At 37.5% G+C, this 18,419-nt stretch overlaps 1 protein-coding gene across 1 annotated transcript in view; it reads left to right on the top strand.

Annotated features, from left to right (window-relative positions):
* The window catches only part of LOC127861760 (laminin subunit alpha-1-like), a 163,012-nt gene that overhangs the window by 124,983 nt on the left and 19,610 nt on the right, over positions 1-18,419 (top strand). Inside the window, exons 44-55 of the mRNA XM_052400440.1 lie at positions 4-142; positions 454-553; positions 1,127-1,243; positions 2,037-2,213; positions 8,155-8,309; positions 8,771-8,941; positions 9,742-9,893; positions 10,635-10,910; positions 11,829-11,991; positions 12,589-12,748; positions 15,143-15,284; positions 18,150-18,270. Coding sequence (XP_052256400.1) covers positions 4-142; positions 454-553; positions 1,127-1,243; positions 2,037-2,213; positions 8,155-8,309; positions 8,771-8,941; positions 9,742-9,893; positions 10,635-10,910; positions 11,829-11,991; positions 12,589-12,748; positions 15,143-15,284; positions 18,150-18,270 — 1,873 coding nt within the window. The remainder of the gene's footprint in view (positions 1-3; positions 143-453; positions 554-1,126; positions 1,244-2,036; positions 2,214-8,154; positions 8,310-8,770; positions 8,942-9,741; positions 9,894-10,634; positions 10,911-11,828; positions 11,992-12,588; positions 12,749-15,142; positions 15,285-18,149; positions 18,271-18,419) is intronic.

Raw genomic sequence — 18,419 nt, 5'->3', positions numbered from 1 at the left:
CAGGCTGTTTGAGAACATCCGTTTAGCTGCTGCGGATCCCATGCGTGCTGCCAGGGTGTATGATGACATAGTGAAGGCCATTGCAGAGGCAGAGGTAGCTGCCAAGAAGGCTATGGACGACGCTCAGAATGCCACTGGAATGGTAGGGATGTGTTGCTTGCAGTCATGTTGACTTTGTGACTTGTTTTGATTAATGTTGTGTTTAATGTTTAAATTAGAAACGTAAGAGAATGATATGAATTGTCAAACTAACTGGTTGTATCTGGTGTTATATGTTGGGTTTTCACTTGATTGTTATAAAAAACACATAAAATTTAATTGTATTTTCAGTAAGAATAGTTGGAAAAAGAGTTTTATGCTTTCATATTTAACTTAAACTTGTTTAGATGCACGCAGCTAAATTAAATGGTAAGTGAGGCAGACAACAATACCAAGTATTGATGCGTATTTCAGCTTGACTTTGATGTCATAAAGAGCCAGGTGGCTAATTCACTTGCACTGAGCAAGAAACTGAGGGAGCGAGCAGACAACATTACCAAGAATGGAATAGCAGGTAGGTACATGTGCAAATATCCAGAGTCTGTTTGGAGTTGGAGTTTTTTGTTAACATGGAACACACTTATAGTCTTTCCTTACTATCTACATGTTATAATATGCCAAATGAGAACAATTAAAAAAATTTCCTGCATGTTTATAAACTATATATACTTGTTTATGACATTCTAAATTAAATTGTTCTTTTTCACAAATATGTGCTGGTGCAATAGAAAACATGGGCCATTCTGTTTCTGTTTTCGAATCTCAGATCATGATGAATTATGCTTTGTGCTAGTGAAACTGGTCTAGCTCAGAGTTTATGCTTAATGATGTGAAGTTAACATGTTCTTGCCCTATTGTTTTCGTCTAAGGTTATTGCATTGGTTGTTCAAAGTGCAAATGTAAATGAGCCTTTTATATGACCCTTTTACAAGTTTGATAACTGATAAATATTGAATATTACCTTTACACACTGTTTTATCAAGACAAATGACTTATCTTTTATCAAATTGACATGCCTTTTTATCAACATTACTTAAAAAAGTTCTCTCAGATATTCCCTTTTAACAATATTTTGGTCTGTTTTCAGGACTTGATGAGGACCTGTTGAGGGTAAAAGACAACCTGCAGGGCATCAACGACACCCAAAAAGACATCAAAGAGAGGCATGATGTTATTGTTGGAGAGATAGACGACCTAGATACTAGTAAGTTATGAAGGATAATATATAATTTTTGGTATTCAAATTTTTTTCTCAATAAATGTATTGGTCAAGTTACAAATAGCCTAAATACACGTAGGTTGTTTGTAAGTATTAACATTTAATACTCACTGATAATCAAAATTTCTTCTGAAATAAAATCATTGTTCACCAAAACATTACAGTTCACTTTAATTGCCTTTAAGTGTGCCCTGTTTTTTTTCAACTATTTATATGCCTTCCTTATTCTCCACCTTACAAGAATGTTTTGACCTCAACATAGTTAAACGGTTCATTCTATAGTAACCTTGAATGAGTTGATTAGATACATGACTTGTATTTAACCCTTTCCCACTCAGTGGCATTGGCTTAATGCAACCAGCATGAAACCAGAACAGTCCCGAGTGACTCGCAGTTTGTCAGGCTTTGTGCTGCTTGCTGCTCATCAGGATCTATGGGTTGGAAATGATGCCTATAAAACTTTAATATAGTAAGAACTGTCTTAAAATTAATTTGATATTCTAAGAGACTAAAGATGAATCAAGGTGCGAATCTGAGTTGTTAAGGGTTCATACCTCAGCCTTGTTGTGGGAAAACTGGGCTTAATGAATATGCCTTTAGTGTTGTTCCAGATAGCCTGTGCAGTTTGCACCAGCAGTTTGCACAGGCCAATCAAGGAAGACACTATTTGCTCTTTTGGAATTTTTGTTTGTAGGGGGTCTCTTCTAAACAAAAATCCAGTTAAGCTGTAAAATGTTTTCACTGATGAGCCTGTGTAGTTTGTATATGTGTATTTCAGACATAGTGGACAGGCTCTCTGACATCCAGTCCTCACTAGCGGGAACAGAGAGGGCCTCCAAGCAGGTAAAAGACAACACAGACAAGATAGTGGACAAGGTGAACAATGACATGATGCCCAAGATCAGGGAACTTGAGGGCATTGTTGGAGGAAACTTCAATGACATCTACAATACTAGTAAGCTTCGTTTGTTAAGTTGCTTTAAATAGTACAATTTATGCATGTTTACTTTAATTATAGCCTGTAAAATATGAGTTTCAACAGTATGTTCAACACTGCATCCATCAAATATGTTGTTTTCATGCCTGTCAATGTCACAATTCAAGATTGATGCTGTAATAGGAAAATAACTTTGTTCAGTATGGATGGAATTTTAATGTCATAGATACATACCTGCTATCCCTAGCTATACCTTTCTAGGTGGGTTAGCTTCTCCAGAAATCTTCAAGTGCCGGAATTCGGCCACCTCTCGTACTGAACACAGATTCAGGTTAAATATAGTACAATGTTACCTAACCGGAAATCAAGAACCGTAACTCATCTTACTTTTCTGGAGACACACCGTGCAGATCGCCATTTTCTATCGGCTTTAAATTTTGACTTTTAGTTCAATTCTGCGTGGTGGAATTGGGTTTGAAATTGATGAATTGTATAATTTATTGTTTCTGCTTTATTCAGAAAAGATTTTTCCATGTACTTATGATTTGAGCAGGAGGTTTTTTGTGATTTTTGTCAACAAAGTATTGACAATTTTGTACATTGTTGAACTGATTATTTCAGTTATTTTGTTCTTTTTACATTGTTTTCTTATGCGGATTCTCTTCTTTTTCTACTTTCAGAATAAGAATGAGTTTACAAACTAGAGATTCGTGTGGGCACATTAAGGCTTCGTGGGATTCCCACAAGACTTGTTTGTCATGCACTAATTGTTCCTTTGGACATAAATGCTCTGTTTGTAGTGCGTGAGATGATGAGACGTGGCAGAAAGCAATCCGTCGCAGAACGTTTCTAAGCAGAAAACGTACAGATGAACCTTCATCAGATAAGAAACTCCCGGTGACTTTACAGCAAACATCACATGATCAATTGCAGCATCAGTCACCATGTATAACTTTAATTGTTTTCAGCTTTGCTGGGTATTTTGTGCCTGCTCATGTACATGAGCACGTACTTATCGTGATCTTATCAATAGGTAATTGAGAAGATTTGTACTGTGTAAATATTCTTCTCATGTGTTACTAGATCGTGCATAGCGTGTTCTTTTAATACATTGACAGAATGTTTATCATTTGCCATTGTGTGCAATAATGATTTTACTTTCCATATGACAATCTTAATTATGGTCATTTGAATTTTCCTCTGTTTGAATTAAACTTTGTTTAATTCATGATCTTTGACAGTTGTATTATAGGTTATAGGTACTATTGACTTTCTCTTTTACAATAATAATAAGAGAATGTTAATTAATTTCCTTATGGGCAAATAATGATTTTATGTACCGTATGATAATCTGGTCTGTGACCAGTTTATTGTTGAATATGTCTTTCATATAATCGACTACATGATGGTCGCAGATACAAGAGTGGATTAATACCCGGTGACTTTGAAGACCACAGATGACATGTTGCAGCATCAGTCACTGGGTATCAGGCAAGATGGTGATCGTACTTTACATCAGAAAGTTGATCAACATCAAACCATATGGCGACAACCGTCAGCCGGTCTTTCCCTGATGGCATTGGTCAAGGACATCAACCAATGCCAGACCAATTGGCACCTGCCATACGGTCATTATCTGGTGACAACCCTAGTCATGTCATGACCGGTACGTCAACAGGTACAGGACCAGTCACCGGGGACCGGTCAGGGCAACGACCGGTCATCGGGGACTGGTCCGGTCACCAGTCAACGGAGACCAGTCTGACCCACCGGTCAACGGAGACCGGTCCAACCCACCGGTCGACGGAGACCGGTCAGACCCACCGGTCAACGAAGACTGGTCTGGTCACCGGTCCGACCGGTAAAGTACCATATGGTGACAACCGTCAGCCGATCTATGCCCGATGGCATTGGTCAAGGACTACGACCATTGCCGGAACATTTGGCAGCCGCCATACGGTCATTGCCTGGTGACAACACTGGTCATAGCATGACCGGTACCACATCAGGTAACGAACCGGTCACTGGGGACCAGTCCGCTCACTGGTCTGGTCTCCAGGGACCGGTCCGGTCACCGGTCGTCTATCAACAGTGACTGGTCCGGTCACCAGTCAATACTGCCGGTCACCGGTCAGTACTACCGGGCACCGGTCATCGATCAAGAAGAGACATTGATCATCATCGTCGGACTATTATTCTTCTTTTTCTTCTTCTAAGGCATCTGGGTCATCAACAAGTACCAACAATAGAGGTAGACATCGTACACGATCTCCTCTATCGAGTAGCCCTCATTCACGGCATCGATATGATCGATACCGATCATCTCGAGACTCAAGGAGACGTTACTTTACGAGACGTCGTTCCCATCGCAGACGATCTGTTTCTCGGCATTGCAGGAATAAGCTCGTCATCATGCTTCACGTAGACAGTCTCGCTCTGACTACTCGTATCCTACACATTACTATCCTGTCTCGGATTGTAATGTTGCGGTACCCTTTGTACCAAATCCAGTTTCCAGTTTAACATCAACAAATGTTGCTATGACTGGTACTACTTCGCAGACTTTGGCGTCTGGTGTTTGTCTCACCACTACCGATACTTACTCTGCATCATTGGTATCTGCTGCGCTACCTATTTGGGTACCTCGTGCTCCAGCACAGTTGAATCCGGACATGTTATGGCTTCAAGATTCGTCAGGGCAATTCGTACCGGTCAATCTTGTTAATTTACCGTCTTCTTACGGTTTTAATTATCAGGGGGTTGATTTGGTGGATGGTCATTCATCATTACAAGATACTCGCAATCTGGTGCATGATACTAGGCCTAGTTTTTCCAATTCTGTTTCCTCTGATTCTTTGCACACTGCTGGTGCTGTAGACAATGAAGCCAATTCAGAGGCAGATTCCAATGATGACACGGATCAAATATTGTCATCAATTAATCAGATCTATAAAATGATATTTCAAAATCTTGGTGATGATTATTGCCCAATACCTGAGGAGATGTCTATCTCTATCACGGAAAAATAAGTCCGTACATTTGATCCCAACAGGCTTTCTAAGGATGCTTCTTGCATTGATACACGCCTTCCTTTTGGTTCTACTGTTTTATCAGTATTTCACTCGTTGGAACCAGCTAATAAGACCATTCCAAACAAGGAGAACTGTGGAAAGTGCCAAAGGATTTATCTAATCCTAAGCATAATGAACAGACCAGAAGTTACAAACCTCTCAGCTTGTTGGAAATGGTCTCCGGACAATCTGTTATCGCAGATTTCAATTTTTCCGGAGTTAATACGAAGACTTTTGTGTGATGGTGTCAACAGACAACACATCAGTTGTGACTTACATTCAGGCACAGGGGGAACACATTCTCACTCCCTTTTTCTGGAAACCAAGGAATTACTTGTTCTTTGCAAGACGCTCAACATTTTTTCTTTTAGCCTAATATATTCCAGGTTGTTTCAACGCCCTGGCGGATGGTTGTCTCACAAACACCAATTACTGCCATCGGAGTGGAAACTTCATCAGGAAGTGAACAATCAGATTTTCCTCATGTTTGGTTATCCTATGGTCGAACTATTTGCAACCAGACACAATCACAGGCTCCCTCTGTATGTGAGTCTGGTTTACAATCCAGCAGCGTGTTCAGTAGACGCGTTTTTGTTAGATTGGGACCAACTGGACGCTTATCTCCCATTCTGATTTTCCAAATATTGGCGGAAATCAGGGTGAGTTTGTGTAGCATTATCCTGATCACCCCTTGGTGGCCGAGGAGATCGTGGTTCAACGATCTTCTCAGTCTCCTGTACGATTATCCCAGGACACTTCCTCACAGATCAGATCTTCTGTCTCAAGAGGCAGACTTCATGCGGATCCAGCAATGTTCCACTTACACGCCTGGCCGTTATCAGGCAACCTCTGCAGAAGAAACGCTTTTCTGTCAGGGCTTCAACCCTCGTTGCTTCTGCAAGGAGAAAGTCCACTAGAGCAGTCTATGATGCTTGATGTAAACTCTTCTCTAATTGGTGTATTCGAGGGAAAATTGATCCCCTCAATCCTTCTGCTAGACGCATAGCGGATTATCTCATCTATCTTTTTGATAAGATATTTTCTCTTAGCTCCATCAAAAGATATAGATCTATGATTTCGCATACATTGGCATTTACTAAATCATCACAAGTCTGTGCTGATCCAGTGATTTCCGAACTGATTCGAGCTATGGAACTTAAACCTCCTGTTTCTCATGCAGTAAATGGGATTTGGCTTGTGTTCTTGATTCTCTAGATCAAGCTTCTTTACAGTTTCTATCTTGGAAGATAGTTTTCCTTCTTACTATGGCTTCAGCCAAAAGGAGAAGTGAAATTCATGCTCTGTCTATCTAGGATGGTCATCTTTGTTTTGATTCCTCAGATGGATCTGTAACTTTGTTATGTCAGGCAGGATTCCTTGCTAAATATCAACTCCCCTCTATGGCTTCTAACCCTTTCTAATACTTGTGGACATGAAGATGATGATAGACTTCTTTGCCCAGTCAGGGCGTTAAAATTCTATCTTAAGAGTAAAGTCTATTCGAGGTTCTCGTAAGATACTTTTCATTCTGTTAAAAGGGGGGGATGTGTCGACCGCTTTGATTTCTCGTTGGGTAGCCTCGACTTTAAAGAAGGCGTATTCATCTCTCTCATCTAGGGATTTATCCCTTTTTAAGATCAGACCGCATGAATTAAGAGTTCTTTCGGCTTCGTGGACGTATATTAATTATGTTCCACTTTCTGAAGTGCTCAAGCTGTTTTCTGGAGGAATCCGACCACCTTTTCCTCATTCTATATCCGTTCTCTTGAGTGTCAACAGTACAATTTATATATGTTGGGTCCTCTTGTGATTGCTCAAACAGTTGTTTCTTCCATGGCGTTAATGTACTGGTCCTATTCAGAAACTAAGTACTATTCTGTACTAACGAAGATTTATGAGGACACATTTTTACTATCTCTGGCTGAAAAACCTGATTATGGGTTTTTGTTGTGATGGGAAAATATAACGAGAACCTCCCGCCACAGCTACAAAATCAGCTAGGGATAGCAGAAATGTATTTATGACATTAAAACAAATTTTCTTAAAATAAAATTCATTTTAATTATTAAATACTTACCTGCTATCGGTAAAGCCCACCTCCCAATCCCATTCATCGTTTTATATTTTCATAATTGTATGAAAAGTGAGATGAGTTACGGTTCTTGATTTCCGGTTAGGTTAGGTTGTACTATGTTTAATCTGAATCTGTTTTCAGAAGGAGAGGTGGCCGAATTCCGGCACTTAAAGATTTCTGGAGAAGCTAACCCACCTAGAAAGGTATAGCTAAGGATAGCAGGTAAGTATTTAATAATTAAAATGAATTTTATTTTAAGAAAATTTGTTTCAAATAACTTACCATAAGTGATCAGAAAGATCAGGCGAATAGGCGCAAGAACCAGATTTCAAATGGTAAAAAGGTGGTAAATTTAAGAGATTAAATTTTGAAATATGTTCTGAGCACTTTATGCCGAGCATTACTTCGTCCAGCATGAATGGATTTTCAAATAACTTGAGACTGTCTAATCTTTACCTCATGGGCAGATCTTAGTGAAAATGGCATTCTTTTTATGCCCCCGGATCGAATGATTCTGTCTGTGATTCTGTTTGTTATCAAAACTTTAACCTAAAACTTTAACCTTGGTTAAAGTTTTGCGATAACTTTTTCAATATGGAAGATAGCAACTTGATACATGGCATGTGTGTGTATCTCATGGAGCTGCACATTTTGAGTGGTGAAAGGTCAAGGTCATCCTTCAAGGTCAAAGGTTAATATATGGCTTCAAAGCGGCGTTTTAAAATCATTTTATTACATGTATCACAAGATTATTTAATTTCCTGCACCATTTGGAATTTTGGTATTCTTATAGACCTCATATTCTTTATCATAGTGGCCAATGTTAAAAGCAACATCAGCACTATTCAGAGCATCTCAGAAGGGCTTGATCGCCGCATCAGCCAGAGCCAGCGTCTGAGGTCCGACCTGCATGAAAAACTGAGCAAGCTGAAACAGAGCATTCAGGAGGCCAGGGAGGAGGCAAACAAGGTCAGAATGAAGGACATTCTCACATAACCATGGTAATATGGGTTTTAATTGGTAAGGTCTTATAAGAAGGAGGTAAACAAAGTCAGGGTGAAGGACAGTATATAGTAACCATGATAGTATGGCTCTTAATTGCTGATTTCCTAAAAAGGGAGGAGGAAAACACGGTTAGGATAAAGGACATTCTGATGTACCATGGTATTATGTGTCTGGATAAATCTGTTTTAGTATGTTTTAGCTATTATGGTACCTGATATTAATAATATAATGAATATATACTATTCTAATCAAAAAGGCACTTTGAGTAGAAATGTCAAATTTAAGGCTATGACCTTTATTTTGCTGATAATAATTACAAAAGTTAAGATATTTTGTTGGTATCATCATAAATCTACATAACAGGGAGAAATAAACAAGAATTGTATTTTAATTATTATTCCTTCATGTGAATTTCTGTTTTGCAGGTGAAAACTTCCCTCAGCGCTGATGGTAAGTGCGTGAAGAAGCTCCGTCCAATGACCCAACCCGGTACCATCAACTCCATCAGGTTTGCCTTCAAGACGAGTAGGCCGGGTCAGGACATGATGATGGTGCTGCTACAGAATCAAGGCATCAGCAACGGTGACACGGAGAAGGTCGGTGTGTTTTTTATAAATATGAGCCAAGTTCTGGGAAATGGGGCTCGATGCATGTGCGTAAAGTGTCGGTCCATGTTAGCCATGTCATTTTGCACAGGCTAATCGGGGGCGACACTTCCACTTAAACTGGTTATTGGTTTATAATAGAATTCCTTTAAACAAAAATTCCATATAAGTGGAAAGTGTTGTCCCTGATTAGCCTATGCGGACTGCACAGGCTAATCTAGGAAGACACTTTACGCTACCTGCATAATGCCTGGTAAACCCAGAGTGAGGCTCAGATGTCTTATCGCGGGATCTTAGTCAACCCAGGATCAATATAGGGATCTTAGTCAACCCAGGATCAATATAGGGATCTTAGTCAACCCAGGATCAATATAGGGATCTTAGTCAACCCAGGATCAATATAGGGATCTTAGTCAACCCAGGATCAATATAGGGATCTTAGTCAACCCAGGATCAATATAGGGATCTTAGTCAACCCAGGATCAATATAGGGATCTTAGTCAACCCAGGATCAATATAGGGATCTTAGTCAACCCAGGATCAATATAGGGATCTTAGTCAACCCAGGATCAATATAGGGATCTTAGTCAACCCAGGATCAATATAGGGATCTTAGTCAACCCAGGATCAATATAGGGATCTTAGTCAACCCAGGATCAATATAGGGATCTTAGTCAACCCAGGATCAATATAGGGATCTTAGTCAACCCAGGATCAATATGTATTTTGAGTCAACTCCTACAGGTGTTAAACTATTCATTGATTTTGTTTTCCTTTTTGGATCCATTCAGGAGTTCCTAGCGGTAGAATTGCGTGATGGTAGAGTGCGCTTCACATGGAATGTGGGTGGTGGTATTGGCGTGGTTACAGATAACAAGAAGGTTGTCTCTGAGGTATCCACTATCAAAGAATCAGAGAAATGGTACAGAGTAAAGGCTGAAAGGTATGCTTTTCTCATAGAATTCTGTGTATCAGGTATAATGCCACATGTGCACACTTGCTTCTGTCAATGTGTCTTTTTATGCCCCCAGTAGGGTGGCATATAGAAGTAGAACTGTCCGTCTGAAAACTTAAACATTGCTCATAACTTTCTTACTAGTAAACAGATTCACTTCATACTTGGACACAACATCCCTTTGGAAAGAGCTTTCTTCTGACATATGTGTTTTTGACCTTGACTCCTCAAACTGTCCGTCCGTCTGTCCGTCAGTCTGAAAGCGTTAACATTGCCAATAACTGTTGCAATATTGAAGATAGCAACTTGATAATTGGCATGCATGTGAATCTCATGGAGCTGCACATTTTGAGTTGTGAAAGGTCAAGGTCATCCTTCAAGGTCAAAGGTCAAATTTATAGTTTCAAAGCCAGGCAGTAGGGGGGGCATTGTCTTTCTCTTGTTACAGGATGATATCATTTATCTTAGGTGTGATAGTGATTTGGTATCAATACATAATTGTACACATTTACAAAGTGTTTATTGTATTTAACTGTGGCTTCATACCATCTTTGGAATGCATAGATGGTTGCTAAATATATATCATAATTAAGTTTAAAAGAAAAGGGTTAAGCTTTTTAAGAATACAATGTCTGTGACATGACTTTCTGCACTATGATAACAATTTATACCACCAAATGTTACTTGTTTTTCTGTTAAAGGATCATGTTAGCTGTTTATCTATTCAAGGATTGGCGGCCTGGGTCGTCTCACAGTTCACCGCCTGTCTGACACAGCTGGGGCCCCCATCACCAACACCTCCACCGTAGGCTTTTCTTTGATGGGCCTCGACGACACCACAGACATCTTCGTATCTGGGGTGCCCCAGGGTGTGATTGTATACCCCAGTCTCACTAGCAGAAACTTCTCCGGCTGTATGGGCGACATGCATATAGACGAGACTCTTGTCGGACTCTTTAACTTTGAGAGGAACACCATGGACTCCTGTAGTGCTTGTCTTGAAGTGTATGTGTTTAAATTACTGGTTTTGAGGTTGTGGTGTCACAGTGGATTTGGTTAAGGCCTAGCGATTAGGAGGTCCGGGCTTGATCCCCATTGATGAAACGTTCTCAAGATCTTCTCTTAGGACGCACAGTAAACTGAATCTAAATTAGCCTAAAGCTTTTGAAAGATGAAGCTTAAATATATTGGTGTGAACAAAACTTAATAAGGGTCTTTTGTCCCCTTATTTGGGTAATCACATCAATATTGAAAAAAAAAACTGAAAATATTCTTGGATTTACAATTTTACATGTATATTTAACCAGGTTTTCCGAAGGAAAAAACTGGTTATTAGATTGGCGAATGCGGGCGGGCTGGCGGGCTGGCTGGCGGGCGGGCGGAACAAGCTTGTCCGGGCCATAACTATGTCGTTCATTGTCAGATTTTAAAATCATTTGGCACATTTGTTCACCATCATTGGACGGTGTGTCGCGCGAAATAATTACGTCGATATCTCCAAGGTCAAAGTCACACTTTGAGTTCAAAGGTCAAAAATGGCCATAAATGAGCTTGTCCTGGCCATAACTATGTCATTCATTGTGAGATTTTAAAATCATTTGGCACATTTGTTCACCATCATGGGACGGTGTGTCGCACGCAAGAATCACGTCAATATCTCCAATGTCAAGGTCGCCACGACTAAAAATAGATTATAAAAAAAAAAAAATTACAAAGGGGGTTAATTTTGTTTGTTCATTTCAAAAGTTCAGTTTGAGTTTTCTCCCTTTATCAGATTTTTTTTCACAATGAAAACCTGGTTTTGTGACAATTTTGTCCCTTGTTGTTTTAATAAGTTACAAAAACAACTTAATTATTTCAGGTTTCAACTCAGTAAGTTACTATAATGCGTAAACTATTATACTGATACAAATCTGTTTGCAGCCCCTCCCAGCCTCCTGCTGCCAATGTGTACTCATTTGATGGAACAGGATACGCAGTGACAGACAAGAACAGATTTCTCTCCCCTCTCATTGCCAATATTATTCTAGACTTTAAGACTTACTGGGATAATGCTTCCCTCTTCTTTGTGGGCAATCCTCAAACAGTATGTTATTTTAGTAATGTTTGTTCATCTGAACGAGAAATATTTTGGACAATTTATACAGTGATGCAGAAATTACTTGTAAACAGATTTGTTTAGTATTCATACATGACTAGAGATGTGCATATTATTCATACTAGCATACAGATATAAATTAATTATGCTTCTGTACATGAAACTGAGATTTAAAGCTTAGGTCACATCCAGAATTTCATGATATAACTTTTCTTATGTTTTAAACTTCAAATTCAAAATGAAGGAATACAATCCATAAAACAAGTATAATTGTACATTTTGTTTATTATTCCTATTGAAAATCATTACTTAACCCTTTCCCACTCAGAAGCAAAGTAAAAATGGCTATATACATAATAAAACAAGAACAGCCTGCAAATAACTTGCAGTCTGTTCAGGTTTTATTCTGTTTGCTGCTTATCAGTATCTAAGGGTTGGAAATGAAGTCTTTACAATTTGAATCTAGTAAGAAAGATCTTTACTTAAATCTAACATTCTTAGGGCCTACAAATGCGTCAAAATACGTATCTAAGTGGTGAAGGGTTAATTTGTTCTGAATTCTCACCAATTCATTTTTCATTCCAGTCTGAATTCATGGCAATAGAGCTGGAGAATGGCTTTGTGGTATTCAAGTACTACCTGGGCCAGGGGTCCTATGGGCGTATCCAGTCTGAGATGAAGTACAACCGCAACCAATGGGTGTCAGTGGCCGCTGCACGCAGTGGTCTCCTTGGTAGAGATATGTGTAATAAGGCCTTACCTCTGTCTGCTTTGCTGCTTAGTGACGTGTTGTGTGCTCCTTGTGTTGTCGTAGTGGTGTAGAATGCTTGCATGTGTCTGACTGAAATATGTGTAGGAGTATGGGTGAAGTTGTTTTTTTTATGTAATGAAGCAATTAAAGATGTTTAAGTTAAAATAACATTAGTAAATATTTAACTTGTTTTCAAACTTTTATTTTTCCCATTCTCTGTTAAAATTTAACTGAATGTTTCACATATTTGTTAAGAATGAATCTCATAATGTTCAGCTGTTTCTTTGATTAGTTACAATTATGTTACAAACATACTTTGTAACCTTAAAGTACATACATTTCTGATTCATATAAGTAATTATGGTGTGTATACATAATGTCAACATTCAGTAAAATATTTGTTCAATGTTTGGCTAAATTTCTGGTTCTGAGATGCATGTAGTTTCTTGTTTTAGTTCTCTCTGCTTTTTCTGTTGCAGTTTCATACAATATCATTGGCTAGAAGATATAAATTGTATAAAGTATTATGCTCTATAAAGTATTGCAATTTTTGTACCAACAGTTATTATTAAACAATATTGTCAATTGCTCAATTGGTGTTGCCAAAGTGAGATAACTTTTTAATTTCATAAAAAAGTGTTTTCAAGTTACACATAATAGTGTTGTTATATTAGTATTCTTTAAGCTGTCTATATAGAAGTACAAGACAATATTTGTGTGTGTGTGTGTGTGTATGTATATGTATATATATATATATATATTTATATTTATATTTATATATCACACTATTTGTTGCATGTTTTGCCTTTGTGTATGATCAATGTTAAGTTGCTAACAAACTAATTAATTAATGTTGAGGTTAATTTTACTAATATACAAGTTTTCCACCTGTTTGAAATAAGCCATTGCAGAGGTGTTAGCCATCTGAAATGATTGTTCTGGTTTTGAATGAAGTTAAATCTAGTTTACCTTGTACCGTTTGGTTGTGTGTTTGTCTTGTGAGTAAGATGCTTGTGGTAGAGATATGCAACTAATATTTCTTGCTTCCTAACCAAATTTTTTATTATTCCATCCATTAACATTGCATCGTTGGGATGGAACTGTTATTAATTAAATTGTATTTATATGGTATTCTTTAGGTTCAACACAATAAACAATACTTAAACAAAGAATCTCATCATGTCTTTTCAAAACAAAACATGATGTGAACATTCCCAAGATAAAAAATATTTTATTAATTTGAAGTCCAGTCCATATTGCTGCTTATTCTCTCGATAGAAATTATGTTAGATGTAAAACTGTTTACAGCGCTTTTTTTTCTTGATTTGGGGAACGGGCCTCGCCTTCCATTTTGGGGGAAAAAATGAACAAAATTGAAAGAGGGAAAGACATTGCCCAAAGCATGAAGTAAGTTTCGAATGGAGGGAAAATTGCATCATTTGTCAGAAATTTTCTGAGGGTAATGGGCCTATCTCTTGAGGGAAGGGACTTATATAAGGTCTTTGCTAAAGAAGGGAAAAAACTATGCTTATAATTACAATCAATGTTCTTTGGTGGTGTTATTTTTATTCATTGACTGTTGCAAAAGTAGCTTTCATATTTGTTCTCAATAATAAATGATAATTATTAAAAATGTTACACATTATATATGAGCTTTTATTTTCCTACTAATATCAATCATGTTTTACACACAGTCACAGTAGATTAGCCAATAGAAAGCAAGCAAGCAGTTTTTTTATGAACTCACTGGTTTAGAATGACGGTAGAAAAGGTTTTGGTGTTGTAGTATGATCACATAAAGCAACGACTGGAAAACATATTTTTTATATTCAACATTGAATATAACACTGTATTTCATTGTCTTGTTGGACTGAATTCCATTATTCATTTTGTATATTCAGCAGTGTTTAGATAAAGCTAGGTTCAAGTTTCTTGTTAAGTAAATTTCTCATTAATGTCTAGAGGGATTTAATTCAAACTAAGAATGTATTCACCATATTTAAATGACCCCATGGACCAAGTATAGTTACTATAGTTTTGCAATTGTAAATTTGTTTGGCCGTTTCACATATATAATCAGCTTTAAGATTTTGCTAAGCTAGTTTCTTAGGAATGGCATAAGGATTTCATTAAAACTTAAAACATGTATTCACCATATTAATATGACCCCAAAGGCCAAGTTTGGTAACTCTTGATTGAAATTTTTCAAAATACAGGGCCTTTTTATGTAAAAAAAATGTATGTGTACAAAATATGTAGGAACCGTTTTTCTGTAAGCTATTTTCTCAGAAATGGCTTGACGGATATCACTCAAACTTATATTGTGGATTGTTTCGTTTAGAGCCACAAGGTATGAAGTATGATTCAACAGTATGTTTTTGTTTACAGCTGTGCTGGAGGTCTCCAAAGTTGAGAGTCTGATCACCCAGGGTAACCCAGGCGACCATTTACTGAATGTCTCCATGAATGACCTCTTCTTTGGAGGAATTCCACCTTCCGTTAATTTGGATATTTACAGAAAAGGATCTGGGTAAATTTGTCTTTGATTATGAACCTTTTGCATGGGCTTATGGTGAAAAACATTTCATTTTCAATTATTTAGCAAACATTGTTGGAGCATTTACTTGACAGTTTGACCTTACTTACTTCTTTCCTTCCGTCACACTTTTGTTACAGTTTCTCATAGTGTCTTCAATATTTTACCCATCTCTTACATTATCTAGACGATAACAATATTCTTGCGGAAGGGCAAAACGGATTCAGAAGCGGCCTCTCATGCGAGGATCACGTTTTCACATTAGACAGTATTGTAAGGGACAATAACTCTGTATTCGCTGCATTTATAGACCTGCGCAAATGTTTTGATTTTATCGACCGAGAAATGCTTATGTATAAACTTTTGCTAAACGGATTTGACGGAAAACTTTATAACTCTATAAAAAGTATATATAGCCAAACAGTATCGTGCGTGCAGGTTAATGGTCGTTTAACAGAGTGGTTCCAGTGTGACAAGGGCGTGAAACAGGGAGACAACTTATCGGCGACGCTATTCTCTGTCTTCGTCAATGGCCTAGTAGCGGAAATCAACAACCTTGACCTCGGGGTCATGATCAATGAAACTTCAGTATCCATGTTACTATACGCCGATGATATAGTCCTTATCGCCAACTCGGAGGCCGATCTTAAGATTATGCTTAACCAAATGCATGAATTGTGTAAACTATGGAGGGTACTCATCAATACAGAAAAATCTAAAGTCGTGCATTTTAGAAAGGGGCGCACACAACGAATTTAAAACTGGATTAAATGTGCTTGAAATTGTAGACAAATATAAGTATCTGGGCGTAGTAATGCACGAAAAGCGTGATTATAGTTTTCATTGTGAAATGCTTGCAAAAAGTGCCGGGAGAGCTCTCGGATCTATTATAAATAAAATTCATAATATGAAGCAAGCTGGATTTAAAACCTATGAAAAGTTATACAATTCGTATGTGATTCCTATATCGGATTACTGTGCATCCATTTGAGGATTTAAACACTTTCAATCAGCAGACAATGTTCACCACCGGGCAATACGGTACTTTTTAGATGTACATAGATTTACGCCTATATTAGCGCTACTGGGTGAAATTGGATGGTTACCGAGCACTTACCGTAGATGGCTTGCAATGATCAGGTTTTGGAACAGACTTGTGAAACTTGACGTAAATAGATTAACCAAACGAGCATTTGATAGGGACAACAGTTCATCAAATAACAATAACTGGTGCAGTGATTTTAAAACAGTAGTGGCTAGTCTTAACCTTACGGATTATTATAACCTTAAACGTCCCATTCCAATGGATTTAGCTATAGAAAACATGACTCAGTTTTACTCAATAATTTGGTCTAGAGAATATGAACATGTTTCAAAGTTAAGAACATATAGAACCTTCAAAAGTGACTTTGTTTGTGAAGAATACCTTACACTGAACTTAAAAAGAAATGAACGCGCTTTATTTGCACAATTCAGAACCGGAATTCTGCCACTTAGGGTCGAGACCGGAAGGTATGTGGTTATGTGATCTCTGAAGAATATACTACATGTCAATCAAATAAAGATAAATTAATTGTGTTGGTTAAGTGTCATCCTAGAAAATGTGCGAAATTTGTTGTTAATGCGTTTTATATCAGAAGCAGTATGTTATATTTGTAAAAAATATCTGTTATATGCAGTTGTGTCATTTTAAACTTTAAAATAATATAATATTGTAAATGAACTTTTAAGTACCAGCTACGTATTACATATTTTTTAGAAATATGCCTTCTTAATTGGATAATTTAGTACTACTGAAATTATTCTTATATAGATCTAACTTGGATAAACCTATAATTTTTAATTTATTCATTGAACTCAGCATGTTGCTCAAATATTTTGTTGTCTGTTTGTATAATAATGATCACGTTATATGTTACACTGCCGTTAAGGTGACTTATGCCTATTAGGCCGGGTGTTCTTTTATGCATTGTATATATGTCTGTCAACACCTTGTACGTAAACACATGTCACTATAATAAAAGATTATCTTATCTTATTTGACATGTAGGTACCTTGCATGGATCTCTACCTTTTGATGAGGTTTGAGGTCACTGGGGTCAAGGTCACCGAGGCTAATAATAGATTTTCTCAAGGTCAAACTTTGGTTACAGTTTCTCATAGCGCCTTCAATATTTGACCGATCTCTTATATATTTGGCATGTAGGTACCTTGCATGGTCCTCTACCTTTTGATGAGGTTTGAGGTCACTGGGGTCATTCCGGACACTGATAGGATATTTATTCTGGGGGACTTCAACAAGGTAGTCCTAAATGGTCAGAAGTTTTCTACATTTCGAAACCTGATTCCAAGTCTAACATGTAAGACAGGCAGTGTTTTAGACCTGCTATTTTACAACAGACAGGATCAAGTCATGACTCATATTCAGCCAATCTACTTTAGTGACCATAGTGTTATTTGGGTTGGAGTTCAATTTTAAATAAACAGTGAATGTTTACTATTATTGTCATAAATTATTATAAATACTTGTTTACTTCAGCGATACTTCTTGTTGTTTGTATGTCACATTCAAGCTTTTAGGCATCTTTATCAATGAAGGACATCAATCAAAATGTGGTTGTTTCAACCTTTTCAAGTCTTACCATGGCTAAAGCTGTTTAAAGTGCAGAATCTGGGGCAGCGATCTAAATCTAATTTTAACTCGCTTTAGAAAATACACAATTATCTGCCACTAATGTATATTTGGGTCTATATTGATGCTTAAAGCCCAGCATGTGGTCAATCTCTTAAATTCTGTTTAACTAATATTAAGTTACCTAAGTCTGTTTTCAATGATTAATATGCAGTATTAATTTGTAGACACCATGTGAGTGGGGACAGTTTTCTGGGCTGCATGCGAAGTCTACAATTGTCAAGTAACGCTGTCAACCTGTGGGATGGCAAATCTACAATAGGAGTCTTGGAGGGATGCAAAGAGAGTGTAAGTGTGCATTCTTTTCTCTTTTGTACCTATACCCACATCCAATATTGTGCATAAAGCTCCTTCAGTAAGTTACTTTACATGATCAATGTTTTTTAAATGCACTATTGAAATGTTATAATAAAAAATTGATTGAATAAGTTTTCATG

This window comes from Dreissena polymorpha, chromosome 16 (genome assembly GCF_020536995.1).
Source record: "Dreissena polymorpha isolate Duluth1 chromosome 16, UMN_Dpol_1.0, whole genome shotgun sequence".
Taxonomy (NCBI): Eukaryota; Metazoa; Mollusca; class Bivalvia; order Myida; family Dreissenidae; genus Dreissena; species Dreissena polymorpha.
The sequence above is the reverse complement of the archived record's forward strand: the minus strand, read 5'-3'. Positions and strand labels throughout refer to the sequence as shown.